This window comes from Hirundo rustica, chromosome 11 (genome assembly GCF_015227805.2).
Source record: "Hirundo rustica isolate bHirRus1 chromosome 11, bHirRus1.pri.v3, whole genome shotgun sequence".
Taxonomy (NCBI): domain Eukaryota; kingdom Metazoa; phylum Chordata; class Aves; order Passeriformes; family Hirundinidae; genus Hirundo; species Hirundo rustica.
In genome coordinates, this window is record NC_053460.1 from 6,643,776 (window position 1) to 6,671,329 (window position 27,554).

Below are 27,554 nucleotides of genomic sequence, written 5' to 3' on the forward strand. Positions count from 1 at the left end.
CAGGCATAACAACTGCCTTTTCTTTCCTAAATTTATTCAGCTTGCTCTGTTTTCTGAATGCTGGTGTGTTTGGTGGTTGGAGGATTTTTTTTTGTCATTTTATGTCTGTGTCAGTGGTTTTTTTCTTCAATGTAAGAGGGTTTTTTTTTTCAACTTAGCACTAGCTTTGCCTCAGGATTTTAGTTTTTCTGTCCTTTGTCTTGCATTGAATGCATGTATTTGTTTTGGTGTTGTTTTCTTTTCTCATGCTGGTCCTCAGCTCAGTTCTGCTTTTCTACTAATTTTCTGTACATCTATCACTGCTATGAGATAATTGTCATGTGGAAACCTACATCCACTTGTGCACTGTGACTTTCCCTTGTTTTCTTCCTGGTATTAAATTTTTTTCTATTTTCTTGTTAATCTATACAGATTTTTAAACAGTGAATGTTCTCACCTGTGAGCCATCTGAAATATTCCCTTGCACCTCATCTCCTCTTGAACTCCCGTATTTGACTGTGGATTTCCGGAGGACCGTGCATTCTCAAAACTTGCCATATTATTTTAAGAGTCTGTGATGCTGTTAAATGCATTTTTGTTTTGCATTTACCCAAATGCACAGAATTGATCTGTTCTTTGATCTAAATCTGTCCCATTTGTCTGTAAGCGCTTTTGCCTGTGTCTTTGTTCTCTGCCGAAGTCCACTCAGCAAAAGAGGCCCTTTCTCCTCCTGGCACCCATTCCTCTGTCCCTCCCTTTAGGACATTGCTGTTACTGCTTTGTGCCCCAATCTCTGCTCTTGGTTCCTATTTATAGGTCTGCTTGAACAGATTGTGAATTTCCAGTGGTGTGTTCTTTTTCAGATGAGTGAAGCACAATTGTAGCTGCGTGATCGCTTCTTGTCTCTTCCCTTTTCATCCAGACATTCTCCTGAGGTTCCTGCTAACTGAAAGTTTTCAGCCTCCCCTGTCCATCGCTTGAGTAGGAAGCTCCTCCAGGGTATTTTAATGCTGTGTTTTGTGTTCTGCACAACTCTTGCTGATGCTGATTGTTTATTAGCTTAGCCTTGGTTGTTTACCCACTCGTAGATTGCTGATAGACCTAATCCAGCTTGTCCACACCACTCCCTTATCATCAGCTGTGATACCAGTGTGTGTTTGCAGGAGGGTGGGCTTATTGGTTTCCCTGTGGTCTTTAACTTTCTTTTTTATTTACCTTCAGCCTCCTATACATGGAGTTTCACTGCAATGCTTTGTGGTAGCCACTGTGGTATCCTGCTCTGGGGCCTCATAATTTGGAGATCACTCAGTGGCTCTCTTGTTCTCTCACTACATTATTCTGTGCTTTTCTTAATGTTCTTTTTTTATTCCTCTTAGAGGGACATGATGGTTTTCTGCACAACCCTGCAGTGCTCTCCCTTGGTACATTATCAGTGTTTTCACAGAGGAGGTCTTGGCTTGAAGTGCATTTCATTTGCTATGAGTCTTAATGGATAGGACTGAAATAGATCACTTACAATGTTTTGATCCCCTCCTGTAAGGTAAGACATCCCTCATATTCTGCCCATCAGGTGGAATCAGAGCCAATTCTCTCCAGGCTTTTTGCTTGCTTGTTAAAAGGAGGGAATAGCGGGAAGATATTTATTAGTGTAAGCAGTATGTTAGTGATAAAGGCAGTGGTTTGTCATAGAGCACTTACTGGCCTGTAACTCTTTAGGTTTCCTTATTCAAATTTCCTTTCATATCATTTTCTCCCCTCGCTGGCAGTGTGCTGTGTTTGGAAATATCCTCTGTTAGTCATGTAGCTGTGTGGTGATAGCCTCACAAAGGGGAGCAAAGCTCATCATGAGCACTCTGTGGATTCTCTCTCAACTTAAAGTGCTGTCACCTTGTAGTAAATTGAAGGCCAGTTAATGTCATATTTGTCCTGTTCTGTTATCAGTATGCTGTGTTCCGAATTTCAAACTGGCTTTTGTGTTGGTTTTTTTTTTTCCCCCTCTATTGAACTGATTGCTCAGCAGACTTAGAATTTATTCATTGCTTTAAAGCACTGCAGGCAGTGGTCTTACACTGGGATTCCTCATCTTTCAAGTGTCTTGTGTGCTTTGTATTTCCTTGTGTCCTGACAATATGTTTTATTTTCCTGGTCTGTGTGTGGCAACTGTCAAGTTCGCATTGCAGGGCAGTGGCTGTGACAGCATGATCTTTATTTCCTTTTCTATTCTTCATTATGTTGCTGAGGTCTAATAAAAGTCAAATGTTCACACATGACTCATGAGGTTGCATGACTGACCAATGGATCACTGATCTCTCTTCAGAAGTGCTTGTAATTACCTGCCCTTGATCTGCCATTCCTGTGACCAGACTTGTGCTTAGGAAGCAAAACTCTGCCATGGGAGCTTTGTGGGCTCTGCCTGTGCAGCAGGGGTACCTGGCAGTCCAAAGTCTGGGATGAAGTGCAGCTCCTTGGTTTTTAATGCACGTTTATTAGATGGAATTCAGTGAGTTACCATGATCAGTAATAAGAAATCCATCTTTTTCCTAATAAATCTCTCCCCTCAGGGAAACAGTGGGTTTTGAGCATATGAAACACAACTGTAATTATTTTTCTCCTTTTCTAAGGCTGGTTTTTTTCCACAGAAAATGCTTCCCTTTTGCTCTCAGTATCTGAATATCTTGGTGTTTTGTTAGGTGGGAGAAGGACAAGTGTCGAGGACATTTTGATCTGAAGTGTTGGCATGGCTTTTTGGAATGCTGGCTTTGGTGCATGTGCACTAACTGGTACAATTAGAGCTTGAATCATAGGTTAGAGGGCAGCTAGCAAACTACGAGCCAGGAGGCTGCACCATTCATGTGTATCTTACACCTTCCTGCAGACAGTGGGGCATGCTAGAAAGTCATACTGAAAAAAGAAAATCCAGCAACCTGCTGATGTTTTTGGGTTTTTTTTTTTTTTTTTTTTTCCCTAAAGGCAAAGCTGTCTGGCATGAGCAGACTTAGAATTGTTCTCCCTGCTTTTAAAAATGTTCAGCTAATGGTGCATGTGTTTGCACTCCAACTCTGGTTAATGTATCAGTCCTGAAAAAAAAGATTTAAGACCAAAATTAACAATAAGTGAGTTATTCTCTCTTTAGAGCATTACACCTTTGTAACATTTAGTGAAGTGCTGTTTAAACGTAATTATCAAAACAATTTAATCTTAATTCTCCTGAAATTCCTCAGAAAGTTATTTAGCAGAAGCCCCAGGTGGCTGAGACTCTCTGTTCCTGGTACTGTTACAGGATTTTGAAAGCCTCTTAAATAGTTTTTGAGCTTTCTACCTTTTCTGACTAAACTGGGTGCACAGCCTTGTTTAAGCCACATTCCGACTGCCTTGTGAGACACGTCCGTGCTCATCATCCTTCCTGTTCCTAACCCACCTGCACCCATCCGAGCCACCTCTCGGGCAGTCAGGCCCTTCCCCTCCTTGGCCACGGCACATGGAGCAGCTTCCTCTGGGTTTCTTCACACTGGCAGAGGCCCTGAAACACTGTAAAAAACCACCACAGCTCAGTGGTTGGAGCAGGACACCTGTGAGACCTGGCAGGAGCACTTGGTACAGGTGGCTGGTGAATCCACGCTGGGCTCTCCCCTGCAGCGAGCTTTGCTGGCAGACTTAGAGCAGGGCAGAAAGGAAAGGTCCCGGAGAGACAGATGGGGAGAAATGAAGCTGAATTCTTGTGTGGGTGGGGTTTTTGTTGTTTGAAGTAAGTTTTGTGGTGAAAGTATCACAGATACTATTTGGAACGGTCTGCCCGGGGAGGTGTCACCATCATGATATCGTGACCGTGGTGTCACCATGATTGGAGTCACCATCCCTGGATGTGTTTAAAAAAGACTGGATGCGGCACTCAGTGTTTAGTTGAGGTGTTAGGGCATGGGTTGGACTTGATGATCTTGAAGGTCTCTTCCAACCAAGTGATTCTGTCAAGCAGGTGAGATAAAGGGGTTCCAGTGCTCTGCCCAGAGCTGTGTTTCAGGTTCTGTATTCAGCTCTGGAAGCCCCAGGTAGTTGAGGAATTGTGCTTTCCATGAGTGCTTCTGAGGCAGGTTTACTAACCTAGTGACCTACATGTTGTATTGGTCTTAGATGACAGTCTCTTGAGCAGCTGTCACTGTATCCACTCGCAGGAGGAAAGAGAATTAGAAGGGCATTTCCTGCTCTGTCAGTACAGTCCTGAACTTTCTCTAGCGGAGAACAGCCAGCTTTCCATGGCTGGCAGGGAAAGCCACAAAGGTGGCTCTCAACTCTGGCCACTGAAAGATCAGGCCTGATGCTGCCTCAGTTAATCAAGACATGGAACTTTCTCCGGCCTGTTTCTAGACGTTGCTCTGTGCCCTGCTTGCCAAGGCAGTTGTCAGACAGCTGATAATGGAGGCTTCCAGCCGAGGCATTGCTGAGTTTTTCAGCAATGGTATCAAAATTTTGCACTGAAAACAGGGTTTGGATGTGTTAATTTGACGTGTTTGTAATAGCTTAGTCATGCCATGTAGCTGGGCTTCGTTCTGTGGTCTACAGCAGGCGATTGTTCTGCCTTCTACAGAGTAGTTCTGCACCCAGTGTTCCTCTGAAAACAAGCCCAGCTGTGAGTTAGAAGAAAGAAAAGCACTAAGATTAGTTTAGATAAGAAACAGCCAGAACCCTGAGTTGCCACTCTTTTGGCTCAGTTACCTGAAGCTGGTGGTTTGCTGACAAGAATCTGCCCCTGCTCCCAGCAGTCCCTCCTTGAAGCATGTCCCACAACGTGATGATTGGATGCCCCTGTGCTAGCTCCAATCCTAGTTCTCAGGGCAGGGCTGCACTGTGGCTGAGCTGCTCAGTCTCTTGACTTGCCCCTCAAAGTGCTTTTGTGGTTTAGATTTTGCTCATGCACAAGGTTCTTTAAGCATTGCAAGGAGTTGATCTCCATGTGACTGAAGAGAACTCTTTCATTGGCTTCTGGATACTGATATAGATAAAGCTTTATCCTTTCTGAAATGGACTATTGTAAATTTTACTAGATAAAACTTAAAAAATGCCTTTTTTCTTTTTTTTGTGTGTGCGTGATTTCTTTGCCATTCTACACCTCTGCTTGGTATTCAAAGAGTCACATTCCTCCCAGCATTGTCTATTCTGGAATTCCTTGTGGATTTTTTGGGGAGAGTTTTGCCTTTTTTGTGGGGTTGTTTATTTAATGTTGAATCCTGATATTCATGAATGCTTTTGTCAGAATGGTATTGTTGATAATGCCTTTGACTTTCTGGGCAGCAAGGAAGATTAACTTGAATTAATTGAAAGAGTTATTTATAAGCTTACAAATGAATGTCTGTGCCAAAACTTAATAGGGTATAGCTAATCGATTTTATTTCATGTGCTTGTATCCCTGCAGTTTATAGGATTAGTGTTCCTTGCCATCTACAGGGCATTATCTTTATCTCCCTGCCACTTCTGAAGCAGTGCATTATACTCTGCTCCTTGGGCAGCTGCTGAGCTTGTTCAGCTCTGCCAGACCACATCACCCTGCTGGAGGCACTCCATGTTCAACTTCATTGGGCTGTCAGATACCACTATCTTTTAAAAAGATCATTATCTCAGAAGTGCTTTCATCTGCCTCAAAGCATAACTTAAGCTCAGTCTCTGATAAGAAATTTAATGATCCATCTGTGGCATGGGGAGCTGAGAAGCAGGAAGCGTGATCGATACCAGCGCTGGTTTAGATGTGAAGCAGAGCTGAGGTTTTCTGTAGTACAAAGGACAGTTCCACCTAAATGACTGTGAGATGACAAGTGATGACCTCTGAGATGGGGAAGCTCAGAAGGTGGTAAATGCTTTAGTTTCCTTCTCAGAAGGAAAACTGAACAGTCTGATGCCTGGCATGTCATGAGCACTGGTATCCAGAGGTGAGGGAAAAACTGCAGGGAGGGATCCCTACCAGGCTTTCTCTGGCAGCACTCATTTAAGTGAGAAGGTGAAGTTCACTTTAAATCCGTGTTGCAATTTTAGTGTCCCTTACCAGTTTAAAAAAAGGTGTTTAAGGGAAGTGAAAAGACAAAGTAGTGCAATGTGCAAGTGACTATAAAATCTGACTCACATTGAGTCTACAGAAAAAGAAACTTCTGTGGTGGTAGTTACTGTCTGCTTTTTTCTGCTTCACGTCGAGTCAAATGAGATCAGATCCTCCAGCTCTGTGTTTGTGACAAAGATGAATTACCTAGAGGTTACCAGGGTTAAAGCCCGATTGTTTGCGTAAACCTTGCACAACCCTGGGGGTTTTCACTGATGAGCACTTGTGCAGAGGCTGGAAAGCTCTGAGACATGGGTGAGCCTCCCTTTCTGTGAAACTGGCACACTCAAGGACAGTCTGCTTTTGGTTTAGGGTGCTCTTGCCTCAGCAAGAAAGCAACCAGCTGTGGCAATGGCTTTGTGAAACGCTGCATGCCAGTAAAGGCTGCTTCCCATCGTGTTTTGACGCTAGTCTTAACCCTCCAAGGTATTTTTAAAGAAAATAGAACTGAATTAGGGGTTTGCTTCAGATTACACAATATGGTGGTTGGTTACCACATGCAAAAGTCCCAGCAGGGTATTTACTGGCTCCTCCCAAAGCCTGCAGTCCCCTGGCTGCGTGCACTGCGTGGTACCACGCTGGACACCAAGCAGCTGCTTCTCTTTAGTTGCATAAGTCTCACAGGTAAGAGGTTGACCTTGCATGTGAATGGGATCTCCTAAGAAAGTCTCCGTTTCACCTTCTAGTTGTATGTAATTTACTGGAAATTCTTGGATCTTCAGTACTGTCCCCATCATTTCAAAGCTGAAAATTCTCCTTATTATAAAAGCTTGCTTTTCAAACAGGCTTCTTCCTCTTATTCCTGTATCAAAGTTGATTATCTTGCAGCAATTGATAGATAGCTGTGTTTCTTTCTGGTTTGAACTTTCATCTGACAGGCATTACAAGTATTTCCATCTCTTCCTTTTTAGGAGCATCATTTCTTTGAGAAAGAAATGCTGAGTAAATATTTCTAATTATTTTATCTCCTTAATAGGAAACTGCTGGCCGAAACTCTTCCAGTTTTGCTTTTGAAAACGTGTCAGCTTTACTGTGTGGTTTGTTGACTGAGCTCCTGTGTTAACTCTGCTCAAGAGGGGAAATCACTCTTGTAGCGGTGGCGGGAACTGGAAAAGTGTTTTTGGTAGCTGAAGCCTTCCCCATTTATGTGCACGAGGGGTTTTTTGTTTGCTTGGCAGTGCACTCCGTTTCATGGAAAGAAGAGGCATTTTCCATCATGAGGCAGTATTATGGTTGGCTGTAACCAAATATTTGAGGGGATGAATCACCGACTCTTGGGCTGCACATTGCAGAGAAATGATCCCAGTGCCACTTGGAGCCAACTCCTCCCCTGGCATGCTCGGTGGGATGACCCAGGGGAGGCCTCTCCGGGGCAGGCTGGGCATCTGCACTGCCAGGCAGGTGCAAATCCACTGCCACAGCATCCCTTTCAGTGGATGATGATTTCATCTTTCCCTCTTGGATGCCCGGGTTGGTCGGGTGTGGAGCTCGTAACTCCTTTGTGCATCCCTGCACGTGCCCGGAGAGCAGCTGCCCTCTGTGCTGGGGGTGGTGCCAGTGGCCAGTGGAGGTGTGTGGGGGCACAGGAGGCTGCAGCTGGCACCTGCTTTTCCCCCATGCAGGGAAGGTGTCCTGCTCCGGCAGCACCTGATCCGGGGGCTTTGTTGAGGGCGGGATGTGCTGGGGCACATCAGTGAGAGTCCCACATGGGCTCTCTGGTGTAGAGGAGACATTGAGCATTGGCATTTTGTGCCTTTTGGTGAGAGCTGGAGTACCAGCTGCTTCTTATAGAATAAAAACGTGTACTTTTATTAGTTTCCTTTGCACCTCAGAACCTTTCTGCCTGCATTTGTGCTCTATCCAGACAAGCTGGTTTGTGATTAGATCTGTAGCAATCTCTCCTACCTTGTGTTCCTAATTATTTAGCCTTTCAGTTTGTTTGAGGCTTGACAATGAGCTCCTTGTGTGTGATGGTGAACAAGAGCCAAGTGAATGCTGTCAAACCCAGCTCTTTACTAAATAAGGGGAGTTTATCCTGTCATTTCTCTCTTCCTGTTATCTAATCAGCTTTTATAGTGTACTTTTCTTTTCTGCTCTGTCTACTTGAGTAGGATCTGGAGCAGATATTATTGCTTCTCTTCTTGCTCCAGTAGGGAGTAGTTTGAGGTGAGGAGTTGGTCACTGGCTCTGCACTTGGTGCTGTGTTGTCTGGAATACCAAGGCTGTAGAAACAGGTTGGGTGTTCTGTATCCATGTCTAGTCCTGAAGCTTTTAGATGACAAACTGGGTTTTGAAGCCTTGAGAGAATTCCCTCTGTAAAGGCTGGATATAGCTGAAAATAACAGCACGGCTTGATGTCGTGGCAGGTGTGGGGAGGAGGTGGAGTTACATCCACCTTAGATGCAGTTTCCAAGTGAATTCTCTTTTTTTTTTTATTTCCATCTCTCCTCAGGGACTCCTCAGCTAGTTCCTAGGAGTGAAAGCAGAGTCAGGAATGACTCACTGCCCACCATAAAGGCTTACAGAGCGCTGCCTTTTCCAGATCCAACTTTGTGCCCTGGAGCGGAACAATCCACTTCTGCCACAGCACTTTGAGCTCCCCCAGACATTCCTGAACCAAGCAAACTTACAGGTGAGTTAATCATAATTACTTGGTTTTAATCACGCTTTCAGTTGTCAGCCAGAAAAATTCAGGCTTCAGTAATCAGCTTTAATCTTGACATATGTTTGTTTTTGTTTCTTTAAGTAGGTTCTTACTCATTGCTAATCTCTAAAACACAGCTTTTCTGTTCTTGTATTGGTGACAAGATAGATTCACTGTGTTATTTCCATAAGTTACAGAGCAACTTTATTCAGATTCTAAATCTGTAACAGTTTTACATTTTAGTATTATCTTGCTAAAATGCCCTTAAATGACCCAGATCCATAAATACATACATATTCCCTAGAAAGACATGTTTTGCATTTAACATAACTGGTTCTTTTTAAAATCAAGATAGTCATTTGAAGCAGTTGTGAGCTCAGACAGTTCTGTTTGAGGTCTTTGCAATCTGCACTGGCACCTCTCATGTGCTTGTGACTCGCTGACTGAGAAGGTGACAGCTGTGTTGGCTCAGATGGAAGTGCTCTGAGCCTGATGGCCAAACTGCTTAGGGCATAAAGCAAGCATGATGTGATGCTGAAATACTTTTGATGATCTGTGGTTTAGGAATTTCTTGACCAAGAAGTCAAGATCTTGTATTTTTTTCCAATTTATATCCCTTGAGGAATTGATTTTTTTTTTCTTAGTTAGCCTCCAGTTCATTTCTTAATACTGAACATTTTGCTGTGCTAAAAAATGATGTGCTTTAAACTACAGAAGAGCCTGTGAGAGCTTGGTTGCTTTTCCAGTGACAGCTGACATCCCAAGACTTGCTCATATGACCATTGGCTTCCTGAATGTTGTTGTGGTCTTGTCCCAAAGGGCAGCCAGCAATTGCAGAGTGCCAGTTGGCTCTGATGGTGGGGGCCTTCCATATTTAAAAGGTGTCAGATCTCTGTGGCTTTCTTTTGAATTTAGGGTGCTACATGTCTGCTGTTAATGAGATTATTTAATAATTGAAGACTAGTAATAACCTATTACAGGATATTCACCATAACTTCTAGTATAAATGTTAAACTTGATTCTTGAAAGGATAAAAATTACTTACTTATTCTGACATGCTTGAAGCGTGTAAGTAGTGAAATTATATCTTTTGTAGGGTTTTATTTTACCTGAGATGTTTAAGTAATGTTCCATATAAATATGCCCTATGGCTTGAAACATAACTAGTTATGAAATGGGGTTTTGAATCCTTTTTCTCTTGCATTTTTGATTTAATGATTGGGAGAGACTTCCCTGTGGTCTCAGTTGCTATTGGGCCTGCATGTGATCCAAACCATTTGAATGAAGAACAGAAGAATGATTGAATTGGTCTTTGTTCCCAAAAAGGGAAGACTGGTTTGACACTTGATCCAAACAGGCACACAACACCCATTTCAAAATCCCAGTTAGATTTGTAAGGCATTAAAATGGTGTCTATAATTCCTGTTTAATTCAGTGTTGGTGCTTCTTTGGGTGAGAACGCAGGGGATGTAGGCATGTTCCAAAAATGTGTTTATGCACAGGTGGACCAAATTGTTCTCTGTTAAATCTATTGTTTGTTGAGATAAACCGTAACTGTAAGATTAGTTTCTTTATTCGGTTTTGTCTATTTTACTGTTTGGAAGTGTTCCTGATGTGAAATGAGAACCTTAAGTGTATTCTTTTATTGGGGTGGCATAAGCCTTATGTCCCTGTAAAAGGTAAATGAAATTGGTTTGTTGATGCTTAGTGTTTAAAGGGTAGCAGTGTGAGAGATTTACAGGCAAGCTTGTTCCTCTGCATCCAAAAGCCATGAGGGAGCTGGAAAGTAATAGGTAGAGTAGAAAGGAATGGTGTGTGGGCGAGAGCTCCTTTCCAAGGGAACTTCCTCCTCCTCCTCCTCTTCCTTCCTTTCCCTTTCCCCACAATAGACTTCAGGTAAAGCCTTGTGTTTCTTAGCTGCTTTATCCACCGAAACTGGCGGTGCTTGCTAAAATAGGAATTGCTCTGCTGTTTTCTAGCAGTAGTAACACTGACTCTCGTTCTGGGTTTGCTTTTTCAGACCTCCTTCTGGATGACCAACGTGTGTTTTATTAAGCGATTCTGTCGGCAGCTAAGCCTCCAACTTCCCGCTCATTCCAGCCGGTAGCAACGTTTAAAATGCAAAAAGATCACAATCCTGGATCACACAAACATTTCTCTTAAAACTTCCTAGATGATCGTAGTTGCTTTGGTTGTGTTCTATGCTAGCAGAAGCCTTTTCCAAGGTCTGCTGTTGGCTCTAGAGCGCCGCGTTCCCCGTTCCCTGGGAGCCTCGGGGGCCGGCAGCATGGGGAACTCGTGCGTCTGCCGCGACGACAGCGGCGCCGAGGACAGCGGGGACCCGCGGGGCCGGCAGACGGAGAGCGGCAGAACGCACATCCCCGAGGCGAGAAGCCACCCGAGGGACCCTGTCCGTCCGCCCAGGAGGGGTCGAGGGCCTCATGAACCACGGAGGAAAAAACAGAATGTGGACGGGCTGGTGCTTGACACGCTGGCCGTAATTCGGACGTTGGTGGATAAGTAAGTACCTCCTCAAGGAGTAATTCAACATGAATGAAAGTGTTCTTGCCTCCTCTCAAACTGTGGCTCCAGCCTCTCACCGATCTACACCTGACCCTCCCTGAAGCAGCCACGTGTTTCCAGCTGGAGGCTTAGGAGAGGAGCACCTTTCCTAGGTAATCCAAGTAGCTCCTGAGCACCCAGGTACCGACTCTTCCAGGAGCTGAGGAGCTTTCTCACGGTTCCTCTGTGGGCCTGCGCCCGTGTGGGATGAGGAGGGTGCTCAGGATTTCTTACCTGGCACAGATACGCAGTTTAGGGAGCAATAAATGCTCCAGAGGCTGGGAACTTCTGTCCTAAAAACTGGTTGTTGTGCAGTTTTCTGTTTGCAGGCTGGATTTACTTCTTTGGAAATGGTGAAGCAAAATAGGGAGCTTTGATCTTTGTTAGCCTGGATAAACAGACTGAGGTTTTCTTTCCAGTTCTGACTACTTTTTAAAGATCACATGTTGTGACTGCCCAACTCGCAATCCCAGTATTGCATTCCTGGCATGCTCAAAGCATCCATTAAGGGCGTGGGGGCTATTTATGGGCTCATCGGTTTTTTGGTCTTATTTTGTTTTTGTGTTGCTTTCTACAAAGCTTTAAAAGCACCTTAAAAATTATGAGTTAGGTTAGCTCCACACCTTTTGGGTCAGGTGCAGGCTAGGAATTGGAAAGACCAGAACTGAAGGTAAAACACTATTCCAACCTGGACAGCTGGGGTTTGAGTTTAGGGTGGATGAGGCTCAGAATAAGTGAGCCTCGATTCATATTACCTGCATCATCTCTGGAATGTGCCTGCAGAAAAGGAGTTTGCCTTCCTGCTGTCAAAGGCTTGAAGTGAAAATACCAGGACTGGTATTTTTCATGGAGATTTAAATCTAAGGGGTGTCTTTGGTTGGTTTTTTTAACAGGTTTTATTCTGTGCTCTGTCTTCACCACGATCTGAACACTTTTTAAAGTCTCTGCCCAGTCTCACATGCTGTCCCCTTTCCCGCAATTTCAGCTCCTTACGCTGTTTCACAACACTTCTGTGCACAGCTGATCCTGTTCCTGTGGGTCTTGCAGTCAGTTTTGTAATCTTGTAAGCACTTTCCTGTGCTACTCAGACAATAAGCGTGGTTATTTCACTGCCCATGGAGTCCTGTTTCTGACAAATTCCTGAAGCTACTGTATTTTTACGGGAGCTTTTTTACGGACTATAGTAAAATGCACTGTGATAAGCAATGAATAGTTGCTTCCCCTGTTTGCTTTTTGTTTGTTTTTTCTTAGAGCTTGGTTTTTGGGTTTTTTTCTGTTGTTTTTGGTTTTACCAAATCCCAAAGTTCTGACCTAAAACATACCTGAAATTTTCTTTTTTTCTCTCCTATCTATAGATAGCTGCTTCTTAGAAGTTTTAATTTCATAAACTCCAAAGGATAAGCTCTCTGTTTTGGGGCTTATATGATAAGTTGCCTTGCAAACTAAGAAACTACCAAAATGGCAGTTCTGTTTCAAAATGAGGAAGATGTGTCCTGGAGGGGTAGTTGAAAATTAGGTGGTTAAAAGGGCAAATCAGTGGGGCAGGATTGTCCTTTGCTCAGTGCCAGTACTGTGAAAACCTGCTACTCCTGACAAAATCAGAAATCTTGCAGATAAAAATGTCATCCTGTTTTATCATAGCCTTTATTTGCACTTACGGTTGGAATTTTTGTTGGGTTTTTTTTCTCCTTTCTTTGAATCTTTCTATCCTTTCTCCTGGTGTAATTCTGGCTGCAAAACTGCACTTCTTTTTCCTTCTGGGAAGATTACTTTCCAGAAGAAAGATGAAGATGGCTCAAGTTAAAAAAACAACCCAACTATTTGTTTCAAATGTTGTGGCAATATAAAAATGTGTTAAACTTCACTTTAGCATTTTTTTGTGGAAATATTTAAGAATGTGTTCACCTTCTTGTAAGAAAAAAAATGTATTTATGTCATATATATTTTATCAAAGCTTAAATTTTCTTCTTTATGACTAATCTCTCAAATTAGGTGGTTTTATTATCTCCATAAGTAATGTCTGTTGAAATTTTATAAAATTCATCTGTATTTCATATTTCCAATTTCTTTTCGGAGCTGTGTGATAGAGATTAAGTGTGGAACATTAAAGTCTAAGTTTGGGGTTAGTTCACAGTGCCTAAGGAGCGCTGAATAAAGTATTTTAGGACATGCTGCTGGGTAAGCTTATTCTGAACCTAGAGGTGCTTACTGAACAGGATTTTGGGGTCTTGCTTTAGGCACTTTCACTGGCAGTGCCTGCTCAGATGCACAGATGGTGCCCATAGCTTTGTGTCCTTACTCCAGCAAACTGGACTGAGGATCTGATCTACTGAACTTCTTGTGCTTTTCTTGTTGGAAAATGGGTTGGATTAAACATTTACTTTTAAACTGCCTTAACTACTTCTTTTAACAGCTCTTGTTGAAGACTGTGATGCTGTTAGATGGCTTCCTATTTAAATTTTGTGGTGTTTTTTTTTTTAATATCTCTATATTTAGCAGAGAATTTCTGAGGGAAAAAAAAAGTCCTGTTGAAGCGATGCCCCTTGTGCACTGCTCTGGGTTCACTTGGTGATCTCTGCTGTGCAGTGCCTCGTTATGTACTACAAGGAACCTGCTAATGAACAGCACCAAGGCTAGGCATTATGTTCACTTTTAGACATGCAGATGTGGATCCCAATTTCATTTGCCAGCTGTAGCTGTTGCAGACATGCAGATGTTGATGTTGAGCCAGAGAGAGGCTCAACTCCCATCTGTGTTTCAGATCTGAAAATTGCATTAGCAGTCTGCAGCCTGGGTAACTTCCTTTTGTTAAATGGTTACTGGATTTCTGTTCTGTCTGTGTATAATCATTTTATTCAGTGTATTATGTTGATGATTGTGTGTGAATTTTGACCTGTGTAATATCTCTTTCAGTGACCAGGAGCCTCCTTATTCAATGATCACCTTGCATGAAATGGCAGAAACAGGTACCGAGGCATTGTGTTGGGCATTTCAGTTGTGACTCACAAGCAAAAGAAACAAAACAAAACCCCAAACCCCTCTTTTCTCAAAATACACCTCAGCCAGGTGTGTTGGGTTGTGGTGTAGCTCTGGGGCTGTGGGAACCAGAGCACAGTTCTGCCCTGCTGAGCTCATGTGCTGGCCTGAATTTCTTTGAATTCAGTTAAACTTCCCACGTGAAATCTCCAGAAGCAGGCAGTGCATGGCCACAAACACAGTGTGGTGGCATTAAGCCATAAGCCACAAAGAATGGCTGTTTGCAGCTGAGCAGGAACATCCTATAGATGTCCACAGATGTGGGCTGAGCCCGTGTGCTCCAGTGTCGGTGGATAGGATGCTCCTTTTGGTTTGGGCCTTGCTGACCTTTGACCTCTGCTTTACTGATGTATTTGTCCCAACCCTGTCCCTAAGTGCTCCAGCAGGACAAGCCACATTTGTGCAAGGGTTGTTTCATCTTTGTTACAGCAGGAGAAATTTTCCCACGTTAAGACTTCAACACAACTTATGGTTTGGTTGAATTTTTCTCTCTCTACTTAGTAGTGTTGCTAGTGGTCTTAGGAAATATACTTCTGTATTAAAGTAAATTAATCAATCTGGTTAGATATTGCAGCAGTACAATAAAATATTTTCCAAGGGAATGTGCTAACATAACTCAACCCCCACTATATTACTGCTGTGGTGTTGTTGTAGGGAACACTGCTTCTTCAACCTTACTCACCTATACACAGATACAGACTGTCTTTATTTTCACTTCTATGGGAGCTGTTTTCTTGTAAATCCGAATCTGCTTACTTTAGCAGTAGTTTAACATCCTAGTGGATGTTTGCTTGCTTGTCTATTCATTCAGCAGTGAGAGCTGCTCCTTAGGAAAACATTCTTTTGACCAGCATGCTTGGGAAAAACCCACTGAGTTTCTCTGAACCTTGTGTTAATTCAGGGAGCTCAGAAAGAGGGATCTGATTCTGATTAAAAGATATATTTCCTCAGTGCCATTGTGTGCCAACACTTAAGAGTTGGCATTGGCTGCTGAACTCTGAGTATCACACTAGAACAAAGACTTGCCCATGCCACCATGAGTATTCCCTCCTAACAGTAGGAACTAAAGGATGCTCTGGCCTGGGCAAGACTCTTCTCCAAACCATAGAGATGTTCACATTACCCAAGCTGCTCTTGACGTTTTTTTTTCTTGAATTTAAACTTCTAAGCTACTGCAAACTAAGACAGTGGCGTAAAAAGCAGACTGTTTTTCCTGATGTCTCTCAGCTCACTGGGTAATTTAGAGGATTTTTCAGTTTACATTCAGGGATGTGTTTTGAACACTTCGGAATTGCACTGTTAATTCTGAGTGCGACTTCTGTTTTGTGGTTGACAGATGAAGGCTGGTTGGAAGTTGTCCAGTCTTTAATTAGAGTTATTCCATTAGAAGATCCCCTGGGACCAGCTGTTATAACGCTGCTGCTCGATGAATGTCCGCTGCCAACAAAAGTGAGTTGAAAGCAAATGCGTTTATCTGTGGCTGAACGTCAGTTGTTTGTGGTTGCCACACCCATGATCTCTTTGAGTGGCTTTCACCAGTGATGCAAGACTGATAGTAGTTCAGAAAACAGGTGTACCATTCAAGTGATTTGGGGTGACGTGGTGTCTAAACTCCAATTAATACTAGGAGCATTCCCAAAAAAAGAAAAATTTGGTCCATGGGGCAGGAGCAAGAGTCCCTTGGGTTTTGGCTGCTTTCCTTGCCACTCTCTCCTGCTGTGTGGTACTTACACTGTGCAGGTGCTGCAGAAGCTGCCCAAGTTCTGCCCTTTTGTTCTCTCATTTGCAAAGCTGCACGTTTACAAGTCACTCTTGAATTTGTTCCTGCCCTGCACATGAGGAATGCAATGCAAGGGGGTGTGCTAAGCGAAACAAAGGACATTTTTCAACTATGAAATACCTATATATGGTTTTGGCAAATGAGAATACTTTTTTTTTTTAGTGGCTGCTAATCTGGTTTTGTGCAGAAAGATGACCCGAGGTGTTCATGCTGTGTTGGTATAGGTGTGTAACAAAGCCTCCAGTGCTTTAGGATGCTAAACATGTTTGCACAGAGAACTTGTCTGTCTTCAAATGTTTGTCATTATCTCATTTCTTCAGAAACTGATGATCACATCATTGCTGCTTTCATTTCTCAAGCTCCTGATACTGACAATTTTAGTTTTCCATTGGTGTTGTTAGGGATATCAAGAGCTGGTTGCATCAGTGGCTGGAGAATGGGTCAAGCTCTCAAACTACCTGAAGTGGGTTTGTTTCATCTAGGCTATTGATTAATCTGGGACTTTTAAACAAGAGAAACATCTTATGACTGTCACAGAGACGGCTGAATTATTTTGACTATATTAACTATGACTAGAAAATATTAGAAATACTAGAAAATATTAGCTATGACTAGAAACTTTGCTTTAAAAAATAAATCGGGACACAGAGACCATTGCAAATGCACCACAGGGAGAGTGATTTGGGATTTTTTGTTTGGCTCTACAATGTCCTTGGCAATCAAATGATTCGTTTTTCAAAAGCCACGTGACTTTTATTTGGGTACTTCTAAGGAGTTTGCTATAAAATAGTTGATCTTATCAAGACAAGCAATGAGGTGCCTGTTTTTCTGGGGGCACAGTGGTTTTTCCTGTGTAGCTTCTTTACAGCACTAGGAGCTGCAGCTGTGGGGTCTGCTGGCCACATGCAGCCTTGTAAAGTGTGTGTTGCTGTTCATTTTCTTTCTATACAGCATAAGTTTTAAGTTTGTTGTCTTAGGGATTTTAAGTCAGTGCCTCACTTCCATGACAGCTGGAGAACAGCAGCAGGCTGTATTTCATTTTCTGGTTTTGCAGGCTATAAAGTCCATAAAGTTAAAAGGGCAGTGCAGTAAACTGTTTATTCTATAAAGTCTTTATTTAACTCAAAATACTTGATCTCTGACAGTTCTAATAATGGCTAAAAGCAGTATCAGTATGTCAAGAGTCTAATTTTAGTGAGTCCTTTTCATCCCAAGTCGGTAGTTCAGTCATTCTTTCTTCTTTCTCTGCTCTTTCTGCTTAGCTCAGTCCTGTTCATCAGTTCTGTTTTTGTGGCTTTCCTTTTAAGAACATAACTACTTTTCAGTGTGATCTCTGTACAGACCTCAGACTCCAGCACAGTCAACTGATTCGAGTGTGGCTGAGAACAGAGTTCACAAAAACACATCTATTCAACTTGAGCAGTGCTCATTTTTCCTCCAAATGGCTGCTGATGACTTCAATATGAGGAGTTCTTCTATTTTAATTAGATCCTTGCCTGAGATTATGCAGTTTCAATTTGAATCAGCTGAAACTTTCATGAAGTCTGGAAAGTTGAGGAGGATTTGGAACTTTTCAGGGTGGGGTTTTCCCTGTAGGATGACTTGTTCTGGCTCTAGATTAACCCCTAACTACCCTGAAATTGCAGAGTATGCTCCAGACCCATCTGGAATTGTTTTCATACCATACTGCCTGAACAAAGCAAGTCAAAGCATGGCATTTTAGATTTATTACCTTCACTGGTTACTTCCTAAATTTGTGTGACTAGAGAAAGCCACTTAGGCTCTCAAGAATACAGTTTGACATCCTGTAAAGCTAACAACATCCTAAATTTATGTTGGGAATGTGACCTTTTTGGGGGAGGGGGCGTGTCTCTGTAGTCTTGAATTCTAAAATCTGGAACAGTCCTTTACTTTTGAAAAGGGTGTGAGTTTTAGGACACTGGATATAGATCAGATGGCAGCAGTGCCATATTTGCTAATTGGTTCCTGTTGCCACGGGGAGCTCGCTTTGGTATGTCCAGAAGTGTCCTGAGCTCTTGATCACAACAACCAACAATCCGGTGGTAATTTTAAAGTTACAGCTCTTGGGTCTGTTAAACTTTTCTTCTCCTTCATTATCTTAGAAGATAACCACCCCATGCTGTCTGTAATACAATGCTGACTTTAATAACGCGTAAAAACAATCTTGTTTTTACGATACTCAGTTGGGGGAAACTGTCAATAACATTAAAGAGGTTTCTGATTTTCCTTTTGCAGGACGCATTACAGAAGTTAACTGAAATATTAAACTTAAGTGGAGCTGCTGCTTGCCAGGACGCCTGTCACCCTGCCAAGCACCGGAACACGACTGCAGTGCTCGGCTGCTTGGCAGAGAAATTAGCAGGTAAAGCCCTGGGCTTCTCCTCGCTGCTGCCATTTGGCTTTCTGCAGCACCTTCTGCTTTAGCACCCACGATGCCCACTAGGTCAGAGGTGTTTTCTTAGAGCTGAATAACGTTCTGCGCCGCAGGGGTACCAGGTGTGACAGGATCTGGTTGATTCAAATGTCTGAATGAGCCGTTCACAAATCCTCCTGACGTGTGCTTAGTGATCACTGTTTCTTTTATTGCCTTAGCACTGGTAATCAATCTCCTCTGCAGACCCACTCTGGCTGTGAATTACTGAGGTTACATTCTCTAGGCAGGAATATCAAGTTAGTGGTCTTGGAGGCTGTATAGAAATAAAAAAGAAATACGCTTTTTCCAGTAGACATGTCTTATTCTATTGTAGATAGCTGAAAAGATTCTCTTCTGCGTTGCTTAAAAGAAAATTGCTGAGATTCTATTTTAACGTTTTTCATACAGAATTTTTTATTCCCTGTCATTCCTACCTAGTACACTGTTGGAAATTGATGATTAAGTTTCCTTCCTGCTGATGATCTTTTATATCTAGTTTTTTTGGCTCCTTTTCTGAAAGTGGACAGGAAATAGAGGAAAATAGTTGATTGTCCAGTGACACCTAATGGTTGTTAAAACCCAACTACCTTATTTCTGTGAAAAAAATATGAAATAAAGAGCAAGGTCTAGTGCTTTTGTACTGTGATATTTCTACTGTATTATACTAAGTCAAAATGAGATACTGGGTCTACTTTCATTTTAGTGGACACAGATCTCATCATGTCAGCTCAGGCAAGAAATTTGTTAATGAAGTGTTGGAACCCACTGCAATTTCTTAAGAGCTTGTAGATGCCAGAGTTTGATTCTCTTGTGTCTCTCTCTAGATTAAGTGGACACTCTTTCAGGGCTTTTCCATTTTAAATTGGCTGCTTGCTCTGGTGCTGCTGCATCTGTATAATTAACTATCAAGTTGGCTCTATCAGGTGCTCAGTTTTGCTTATTTTGGGCTACTGATAGATGGAGCTGGTCTTTATCAATTGACTCTACAAGTAAGGGGGAGACAGTATCTTTTCAGAAGTAAAGAGCATGAAAATGCTACCTGGAGGCTGCTGGAGTCTTACTGCAAAGTCTCAGAAGCATGGCTAGAACTCTGTACCCGCTTAAAACAGTGAACTGAACAGGATTGTAATGTGCCAGTGACTCTAATTATTAAATGTGCACCAAGTCTTTTACTGGGAACAATGATAATTGGTTTATATTACAGTTTTGCTTTGCTGTGAAGTTGTTTGGTGTTGTTTAATTTGTTACCTTGTGTTTAAAAGATCTGTGGTGATGGGTATGTGGTACTTCCCATGGAGGGGTTTCATTGCTGATGTTCTTGCAGGCCCTGCGAGCATAGGCTTACTCAGCCCAGGCATATTGGAATATTTACTGCACAGCCTGGTAAGTATCTTTGATCTTTTTGTATGTATCCATACATAGCAATTAGAATGCAAATTTTGTTGTTATTATTATTGTGAAAAGTTGGAGTCATGTCTGCTAAATATTGGCAGTGTATGTTACAGAAAGCTGAGATTCCAGAGCCTGTGGGATCTCCATCTTTGGAGATAATTGGAAGTCAATGGAACAAGGCTCTGGGTAGCCTTCTCTGTTTGAACCAGTGTGCCACAGGAGGGTGGAATACAGGCACTTTGCAGGCTCCTTTGAACTAAAACCTTCTGTGACACACTTGCAACTCTTCTTGTCTGTCTCTACTGGGTATTTATTAATTAACTTCTTCTTACCACCCATGTTTAGAACTTCCAGTCCCACCCAACAGTGATGCTTTTTGCACTAATAGCACTGGAGAAGTTTGCACAAACAAGTGAGTATTGGCTCTTAACACCATGACTTCTGCATTACTGTCACTTGCTTTGCCTGATCTCTTGTGAGCACAGGAGTCTGCATTGGTATTTATTGCTGTAGTGAATCCCTCTACGCCTCACACCCCCTGAGATACTTGCTGAAACTTATTTTCCTAGTCAGAAATTGCTGTAGAAGGATTTGTGACATAGGGCCTTTGTCACTGACATACATCTGTATTAGAGTTGGACAACAGATAGGATTGGCACTTTGTAGGCAGGAAAAAAGAGTTATTGCTTTAATGACACCCTCGCCCACAAACCCTTAAGAGATTTGCTGAAACTCAGTCCTTCTCATCTTAGAAATTACTATATAATGACTTATGACATGAGACCTTTGTTACTTGAAAAGAAATCAATCAGTATTGGAGAGATGGAGAACAGCTGTGATCAGTTTCCTGATGATGCAGCTCCATGCTTGGAAGTGGTAAATCTGAATGAAGATAATTCCACATCTGCTTGGGGAAACAATTTCATGCTGCTTCTAATAATGAGGTTTAGATGTGTGTAGTGTTCTACTGTATTTGTAGCATGTCATTATTTTTAACTAAACCTATCCCTAGCTCATAGCAATTACTCTTTTTCCTCTTAAACTGCAGGTGAAAATAAAATGACAGTTTCTGAATCGTGCATTAGCGACCAACTGATCTTGCTGGAGAAATGGACAGATAATCCAGACTACTTAAAACGCCAGGTTGGATTCTGTGCCCAGTGGAGTTTAGACAATCTGTGTAGGTATAACAAAGGGGTGGATTAATTTAATAGTAATCACTCCTCCAAAGAGATGGAGGACTGCTTTGTGTTCATTTTGTATGAGCACTTAGTGTACCTGGCTGCATTTGTAATATCTCCTTGAAAAACAAAACAAAACCAAAAAAACCCACACTAACAAATATATCCAGTGTAATTGTATGGAAAGAAAATTTTGGCAAGGAGAATGTTTTTGAAAGGAAGTGGTTTGTACTCTGCAAGTTGGAGCTGCAATGAAAATTATTCTTTGCACCAATTTCCTGTAGCTCACGCTTCAGCAAATTTGCTGAGTGGCTCAACAGTGCAGCTCTGTCTCTGTGGAACATCTGGATTGCTGACACATCCTGCTGATGGCCACTCCTTTGGTCATCCCCACTGGCTCAAAGAATTACTGAAGACTCTTTAAATTAAATATACTTTTTCATTTTTTGTGATGAAAAGTAAAAAGTGTTTGGCAAAGCACTTCTCTAGGTTGATCTTCTGGATTACTAAAAATCGCTGAATTTGCTTGGCTCGTTGTGATTTCAAGGGTGCAGCAATTCTAATGACCTTGTATTTTCTAATGCCTTTTAGATAAATTCGGGTAAAAGGTCTGTTGGGCTTTAGTCAGCTTATGGAAAGCCAGTGTCAGCTGTGTTTAGTAAATGTCTGTGTAAGTGTTGTAGCAAGTTTGAGTTATATGAAGGGTCCTAAGATAAGATCTTTGACTTGTAAATTAACATGAATGTGTCAACAATTTGACACCTGGCAAGAGAAATGCTTCAGATCCTTCCATGTAGAAAGGGTAGGCAGGGGGAGGGACCACTTCTTTGGTTCAGTTCAAGTTCATCACCTCAAAATGAGACAGTAAAAACCTTTAAATCTTTGTTTTCCCCTTCTTCCTATCCCCATATCTGTTTCCACTGTCATTAATGAGAAAAACTCTCCCTGCTGAATATACAAATACAATGGTAAATCCTGAAACGGTGGCATCTTGGTGTAAACTTGGATGCCTTCCCTTTGCCTGTTGGTTTCCTGCAAGTATTAATTAGATTGTGGGAGCTCTAGTCAGAGGCACAGGTCATGCTTTCATGTTTGGAGGGTATTTAACACACACTGGACTGAAAGCTGTTTTCATGCAGTCAAAATCTCAGTGTTTCGTTCAGTTATGCCAAAAACTACCTGGATCCTAGAGAGATTATCATTGTAGGAAATACTTAAGATCAACTTTTGCAGCAGCAGTAACTAACACTGGTTGGGATTTTTATTTTGTTTTTCAGTTTTAAAAGAAGGCAGGCAGTTTACATATGAGAAGGTTGACTTGACCAACATTAGGGCTATGCTGAACAGTAACGATGTCAGCGAATACCTGAAGATCTCACCACATGGGTTAGAGGTAGGAAATTGTTTCATGTTTTCAACCTGAAAAAGAGGCTGAAGAAAAAAGGCAGGTTGTGCTTTGCACTTGCTCCTGTGATTTTCAAGAATGATTCCATGTTGTCTGCCAGCTTTGTACAGAAAACCTGCTTTGTCTTCAAAGGGTTGTAACATCACTGCCCTGATCTCAGTTGTAGAAATGATCACACTAAAGTGAGTCCTGTGCCCCAAAACTTCAGGGAAGTGAGGAGGATTCTTAAGAGTCAGATGGCTTTACACTTACTTTGTGAACAGTTCTAGTCAAACTGTCATTCTATTGTTTGTCTGTCTCATCTTGAAAAGCTCCCAGCAGTCAGAGGGTTGTCTCAGCCACGTGGGGTTTTTTCCTTCCTCTCGAACTCCTAAAAACTTGTTTGACTACTTAGAGATGAATTTTCGTGAATTGCCAGTGAATGCCTCCTCGTCCTTCCTACCAGGAATCAGTTAACAACCAATGATGTAGGTTCTCCTGTCTTGGTTGTCTTAGTCTTCAAATTGTTTGTCAACTTTCTACTTTTTTTTTTTTTGCCCATGGCTTAACCACTGAACAATTTTTCAGTCCTGCCTACTCACTAGTTTGTGTGACAACTGCTGCTAAAACTGTCCCAAATGCCTCTAAAATTATGTTGGCATATTCTTATATGCAAGAAACTTGATCCAGGGAAGAAAGGTGTTTGTTTGCATGCTGAATTTCTGTTTGGTTTTGGTAGGCGCGGTGTGATGCCTCGTCCTTTGAAAGCGTAAGATGCACGTTCTGTGTCGATTCTGGAGTCTGGTACTATGAAGTTACAGTCATTACTTCAGGAGTGATGCAGATAGGATGGGCAACCAAAGACAGCAAATTTCTCAACCATGTGAGTACCTGTGGTGCCATCGAGCTGGTGATGCAACATCAGTGTTTTCCTTCTTAAAGCATCTGTGAAAATAGCTCTGGTTACTCTGTGGTTGTAACTGAGCACTTGGTTGTTTCCTTCAATTTTTCTGTGTCCATGAAGAGCTGTTTTTGCTGAATTTGGTGGTACAAGAGGAGTCAGTATTGTTATTGCTACAGACTGACTGTTCACCAAAGTCATGCAGAGCTGCAGCAGAGAGCTTGTTTATCTCTGGCTGTTGTCTGGAAGCTATAGGGAACTTACTTCTTATTTCTTGTAGCATAATCTCCTGGCAATTCTTTAGACAACAGTAGTTACTGTCTGTTTTTGGAAGCAAGCAATAAGTCACTAGGAGCAGTAGTTTCTCATACACTGTCCTTTACACAGGTCACCAAGCAGCCATTTCATCATCCTCTTTAACACATTTTCCTATTGAATTAACTTTCACAAGGGAAATAACTCAAATTCACTCTGGGATAAGATGGTGTCATTGGACTTGCTGGTAGCAGCAATATGGGACAGTCTTGGAATGCGAAAGCTTTTTAATTAAAAATAAGGATTACAAAATGAATAAACCCTTTACTTTCTTGCCTTTTCCTGAGATTACAGAACAAGTCTGCTTCTTATTTTATAGCTTGCTTTACTGTCCTTTTGTATCTTATGCTTAGTTCTAAGTATTCTTCTCCCTACTATTTACTTGTAAGATTATGTACTTGCTGACACTAAAGCAAAATGTGCCACGTGCACGTGAAGTCCAAATATTGTCAATCATCATGGAGGTGTCATTAGGTCTTCTTTCTTCTTAAATCTTTGTGGTAACTCTGCATGGCTGTTAGAAACTTTGTATGCTTTTTATGCTATGGTATGACTTGTTTCAGTATTTCCATAAGAAGAAAGAATAATGATTACTACCCAAAAAACTTTTCTACCTCAGCTTAAAGATAATTTTCCATGTTATCAGCCTTCTAAATGACCATTAAAGTTCACTGAAGTGCAAGCCAGAGTTTTAGGACAAAAGGTATGTTAGGCCTAGCCTAGTGCTGAGAATGGAAATAGTGTGGGATTTTAAGCTGACACTTCTACTGGTTAAGCTTGAGTGAGAAATTCAACTGTAGCCCTTCTTTACTGTTGTGATTACATGGCTTTCTGTTCCTACTTGGAATTTATTTTAGAAGAATTTTATATTTAGTGTAGAGGTAAGCAGTTAAAACTGCTCATTTCTGATTATTATAGAAAAAGTCATTTCTACAGCTGGGTCAAATACAGGAGCTAATTTGAAGATAGGGCAAATACATACATGTGAGTAAATATTGATTGTGAAGGTATGAGATAAATACATTAAGGAGATTAAACAAACACCAGTGGCAAGAAACCCAATGGGAATGCAAGAGTAGCTTCTCTCACCATTTAACTTAGGTATTCCTGTGAGTTCAGAGGTCTTGCTCCATTTCTTCTAATTATTCATGGAAATAGCATTGTCTTCTGCTGATGTATAACATGCACATAATCTGTCACATTCAAAGTCTAGTCCCACATTTTTAGCATGGAATTGAAGCGTGATTTAAGTAAAAAATATATGAACCATACACAAAATCAAAAACCACCACCCATACAAAAATACCATGTGCTGAGCACAGTCCTTGTAGACACTGAGTGTAACAGAAACTGTTTGAAATAAAAGGCCATGTGTCTGCCTTTAGACTGCTAAGAGGCTTAAAAGATTTTTTTTTTTCCCATTTACTGTTAAGGAGCTTGGTGTATGTGCATTTTTCTGTGTGTCCTGTACAAGGTATGAAAATGGGAGATGTTAACATCTCTGAGTAGGATGGTTTTGCTGTTGCTGCAGCTGTTTTGCTGGTGGCCAAATGCTGCTGTTATTTAAGTTCATCAGGTGTGTGCCTGAAATACAAGGCTATTATCCTCTGGGTATGTCACAAGCACAGGCCTCAGAAGCCATATGCTCTTTATTTACAGCATCTGTAACAAAAAGACTAGTCCTAAATATGCCATTAAACACCCATTAGCTGGGCTTAGCTTTAATTTGGGGCATGGGAGGCTTGTGTAATCAGATGCTGTCTGGTATTTGCACTCCAGACAAACCATGCTGAGCACAAGGAAGTTACTTTCCATAATGCTTTTGGGCTTCACGCTGGGCTCTGCTGCATGATAGATTTTTCTCCCACTCTGAAAATGCTTCAGTTTTGTGTTTGCCTTGGACCTTAGGACTATCACTTGATAATGCTTTCACAATTTGAGGGAGGCTGGCAGTGAAAGGGACGCAATATGCAACAAATGAGGTGAAGGGGCTGTGTGTTTGTTCTCTTGGGGTACTCTGGGTTCTGGTGGCACATGGGTATCTTGTAGGGAAGGCATTACAAGTTTGGTACTGGGACTTCAGGATAAGAGAATGGTTGTTATTCTGTGGTGACTTTTTAAGAAGCAAAAATTCAACCTATCTGGGTGCTGGCCTTCTGATTTTTAAATACTTTAAAACAGACAAGAGTAATTTGAGGTCCCAGAGAACGGAAGGCACTTCGGAAACAATATCCCCTTCTCCCTTCCTCCTCACCCCAACAAATTCCCTTTTGATGTGAAAATGAAACTAAAACTAGTTTGAAGAAAAATATTACCTTCATGGGGGAGAGAAAGAAGAGTGGTTTGGGTGAATGAAGATAGACTTCAGCCCCTCTGTGTGAGGAGTGGCTGCAGGCTGAAACGTTCTGCTCTGTCCCTAAAGGAAGGTTACGGCATCGGCGACGATGAATACTCCTGCGCGTACGACGGCTGCCGGCAGCTGATCTGGTACAACGCCAGAAGTAAACCACACTCCCATCCCTGTTGGAAAGAAGGTATTCTGTCTGTCTTCTGCTGTTTATCCTTAACTGGATTTCTGCACAGGATTTTTTTCCCCTTGCAGGTGTCTGTTCATAGGCGTGAAGAAAGCAGTTACTGCCTAATTCTGATGATCAGAAAGGTTTAATAATTACTGTGTGGTAACAGTGATTGAAATGAGCACAGTGGGCACTACAGTCTTGTTCCCCAGTCTGTGTAAAGAGACTCCCATTGGTTAAACACTTTTTCTTCTCAAATGCAAAGTAAAAATCATAGCACCAATTAACATTGGACATTTAATCATCAGATTTTTTTCCATTTGTTTTTACTTGTGCACAACAGGGTTGAAATCTTCCTTTCTGAGTTAAGAGTTGTTTTAGAGAAGGGGAAAAAACCTTGATCTCTGAATTAGACTTTTTTTTTTTTTTCTTTTTTAAGGAGGAGTTGCACTGTCTTGCTTACTTTAAATTCTTGGATAACTACTTGGACAGCCAAGTTCTGTTCTTGATCTCAGCTTTGAAATCTTGGTAGGATTCTGTGCATGCCATGCTTGTGTGAACTGTGCCGCCTTCTCTTCTATTAAAACTTCCCCCCAAGGATGGCTAAATTAAAACACCTCTTAAAAATAAATAGCACAAGCATATTGGAAATTTTTCCTCAGGACACCCACTTGCTAAAGTCTATTTTCAACAGGAGTAAAATAGCCAAGGAGTGACAGAGTGCAGCTTTCTTCTGGCTTTGGCAAATATTCTGCAGTACTTCTACAACTATGTAGTATTAATGCTCTGGCAGACTAAAATACTTAATTTTTTTTACTATTTTCTCCTGGGTTTTTTGGTTTGGGTAGGTTTGTTTTGTTTGGGTTTTGGTTTTTTTTTTTTTTTTAGTTACTGTCTATCAATGTTTCTTCTTTTGTGCTTTTGCAAACAGTTCCTTTTAAGTAAGACAACTCACAGTGACATATGTGATACTTGAAACAATAACTGTTTCAGCTGTTGGCATTTAACAGAAATGAAATCTTTAAATTATTTTTGTTTTGCATGTAAGGAGACACAATAGGATTTCTACTAGACTTGCAAGAAAAGCAAATGATCTTCTATTTAAATGGAAACCAACTTCCTGCTGAGAAGCAAGTATTTTCATCTGCTGTGTAAGTATCTGCTCATTTGGAAGGACATGACCTCTGTGGATAATTATTTTAATTATATGAAGAGTTTACCCTTTGAGATGTAAATTCATATTTACTTACCTGAAGCCATCATTAAGCAAGTTTCCCCGTTGAAAGTTGCTTAGAAATCAGTAAGAAGGATATAATTTTACAGGTGGATTTCAGGGTCCCAAAAAAAT

General features: G+C 41.6%; 1 protein-coding gene across 7 annotated transcripts in view; it reads left to right on the top strand.

The window, feature by feature from the left end:
* Positions 1 to 27,554, top strand: part of RSPRY1 (ring finger and SPRY domain containing 1) — a 34,009-nt gene that overhangs the window by 1,384 nt on the left and 5,071 nt on the right. For 3 of the 7 annotated variants that reach the window (XM_040075653.2, XM_040075654.2, XM_040075655.2), the window contains exons 2-13: positions 8,514 to 8,693; positions 10,726 to 11,225; positions 14,181 to 14,233; positions 15,640 to 15,752; positions 18,340 to 18,466; positions 19,842 to 19,900; positions 20,255 to 20,321; positions 20,958 to 21,089; positions 22,368 to 22,483; positions 23,214 to 23,357; positions 26,113 to 26,224; positions 27,255 to 27,357. In XM_040075653.2, the coding sequence (XP_039931587.1) occupies positions 10,879 to 11,225; positions 14,181 to 14,233; positions 15,640 to 15,752; positions 18,340 to 18,466; positions 19,842 to 19,900; positions 20,255 to 20,321; positions 20,958 to 21,089; positions 22,368 to 22,483; positions 23,214 to 23,357; positions 26,113 to 26,224; positions 27,255 to 27,357 (1,373 nt within the window). In that variant the 5' untranslated portion in view covers positions 8,514 to 8,693; positions 10,726 to 10,878. Of the gene's footprint in view, positions 1 to 1,498; positions 1,520 to 8,513; positions 8,694 to 10,725; positions 11,226 to 14,180; positions 14,234 to 15,639; positions 15,753 to 18,339; positions 18,467 to 19,841; positions 19,901 to 20,254; positions 20,322 to 20,957; positions 21,090 to 22,367; positions 22,484 to 23,213; positions 23,358 to 26,112; positions 26,225 to 27,254; positions 27,358 to 27,554 lie in introns of those variants that run through there. The other 4 variants (XM_058422131.1, XM_058422132.1, XM_058422133.1 and 1 more) reach the window with 2 other exon arrangements.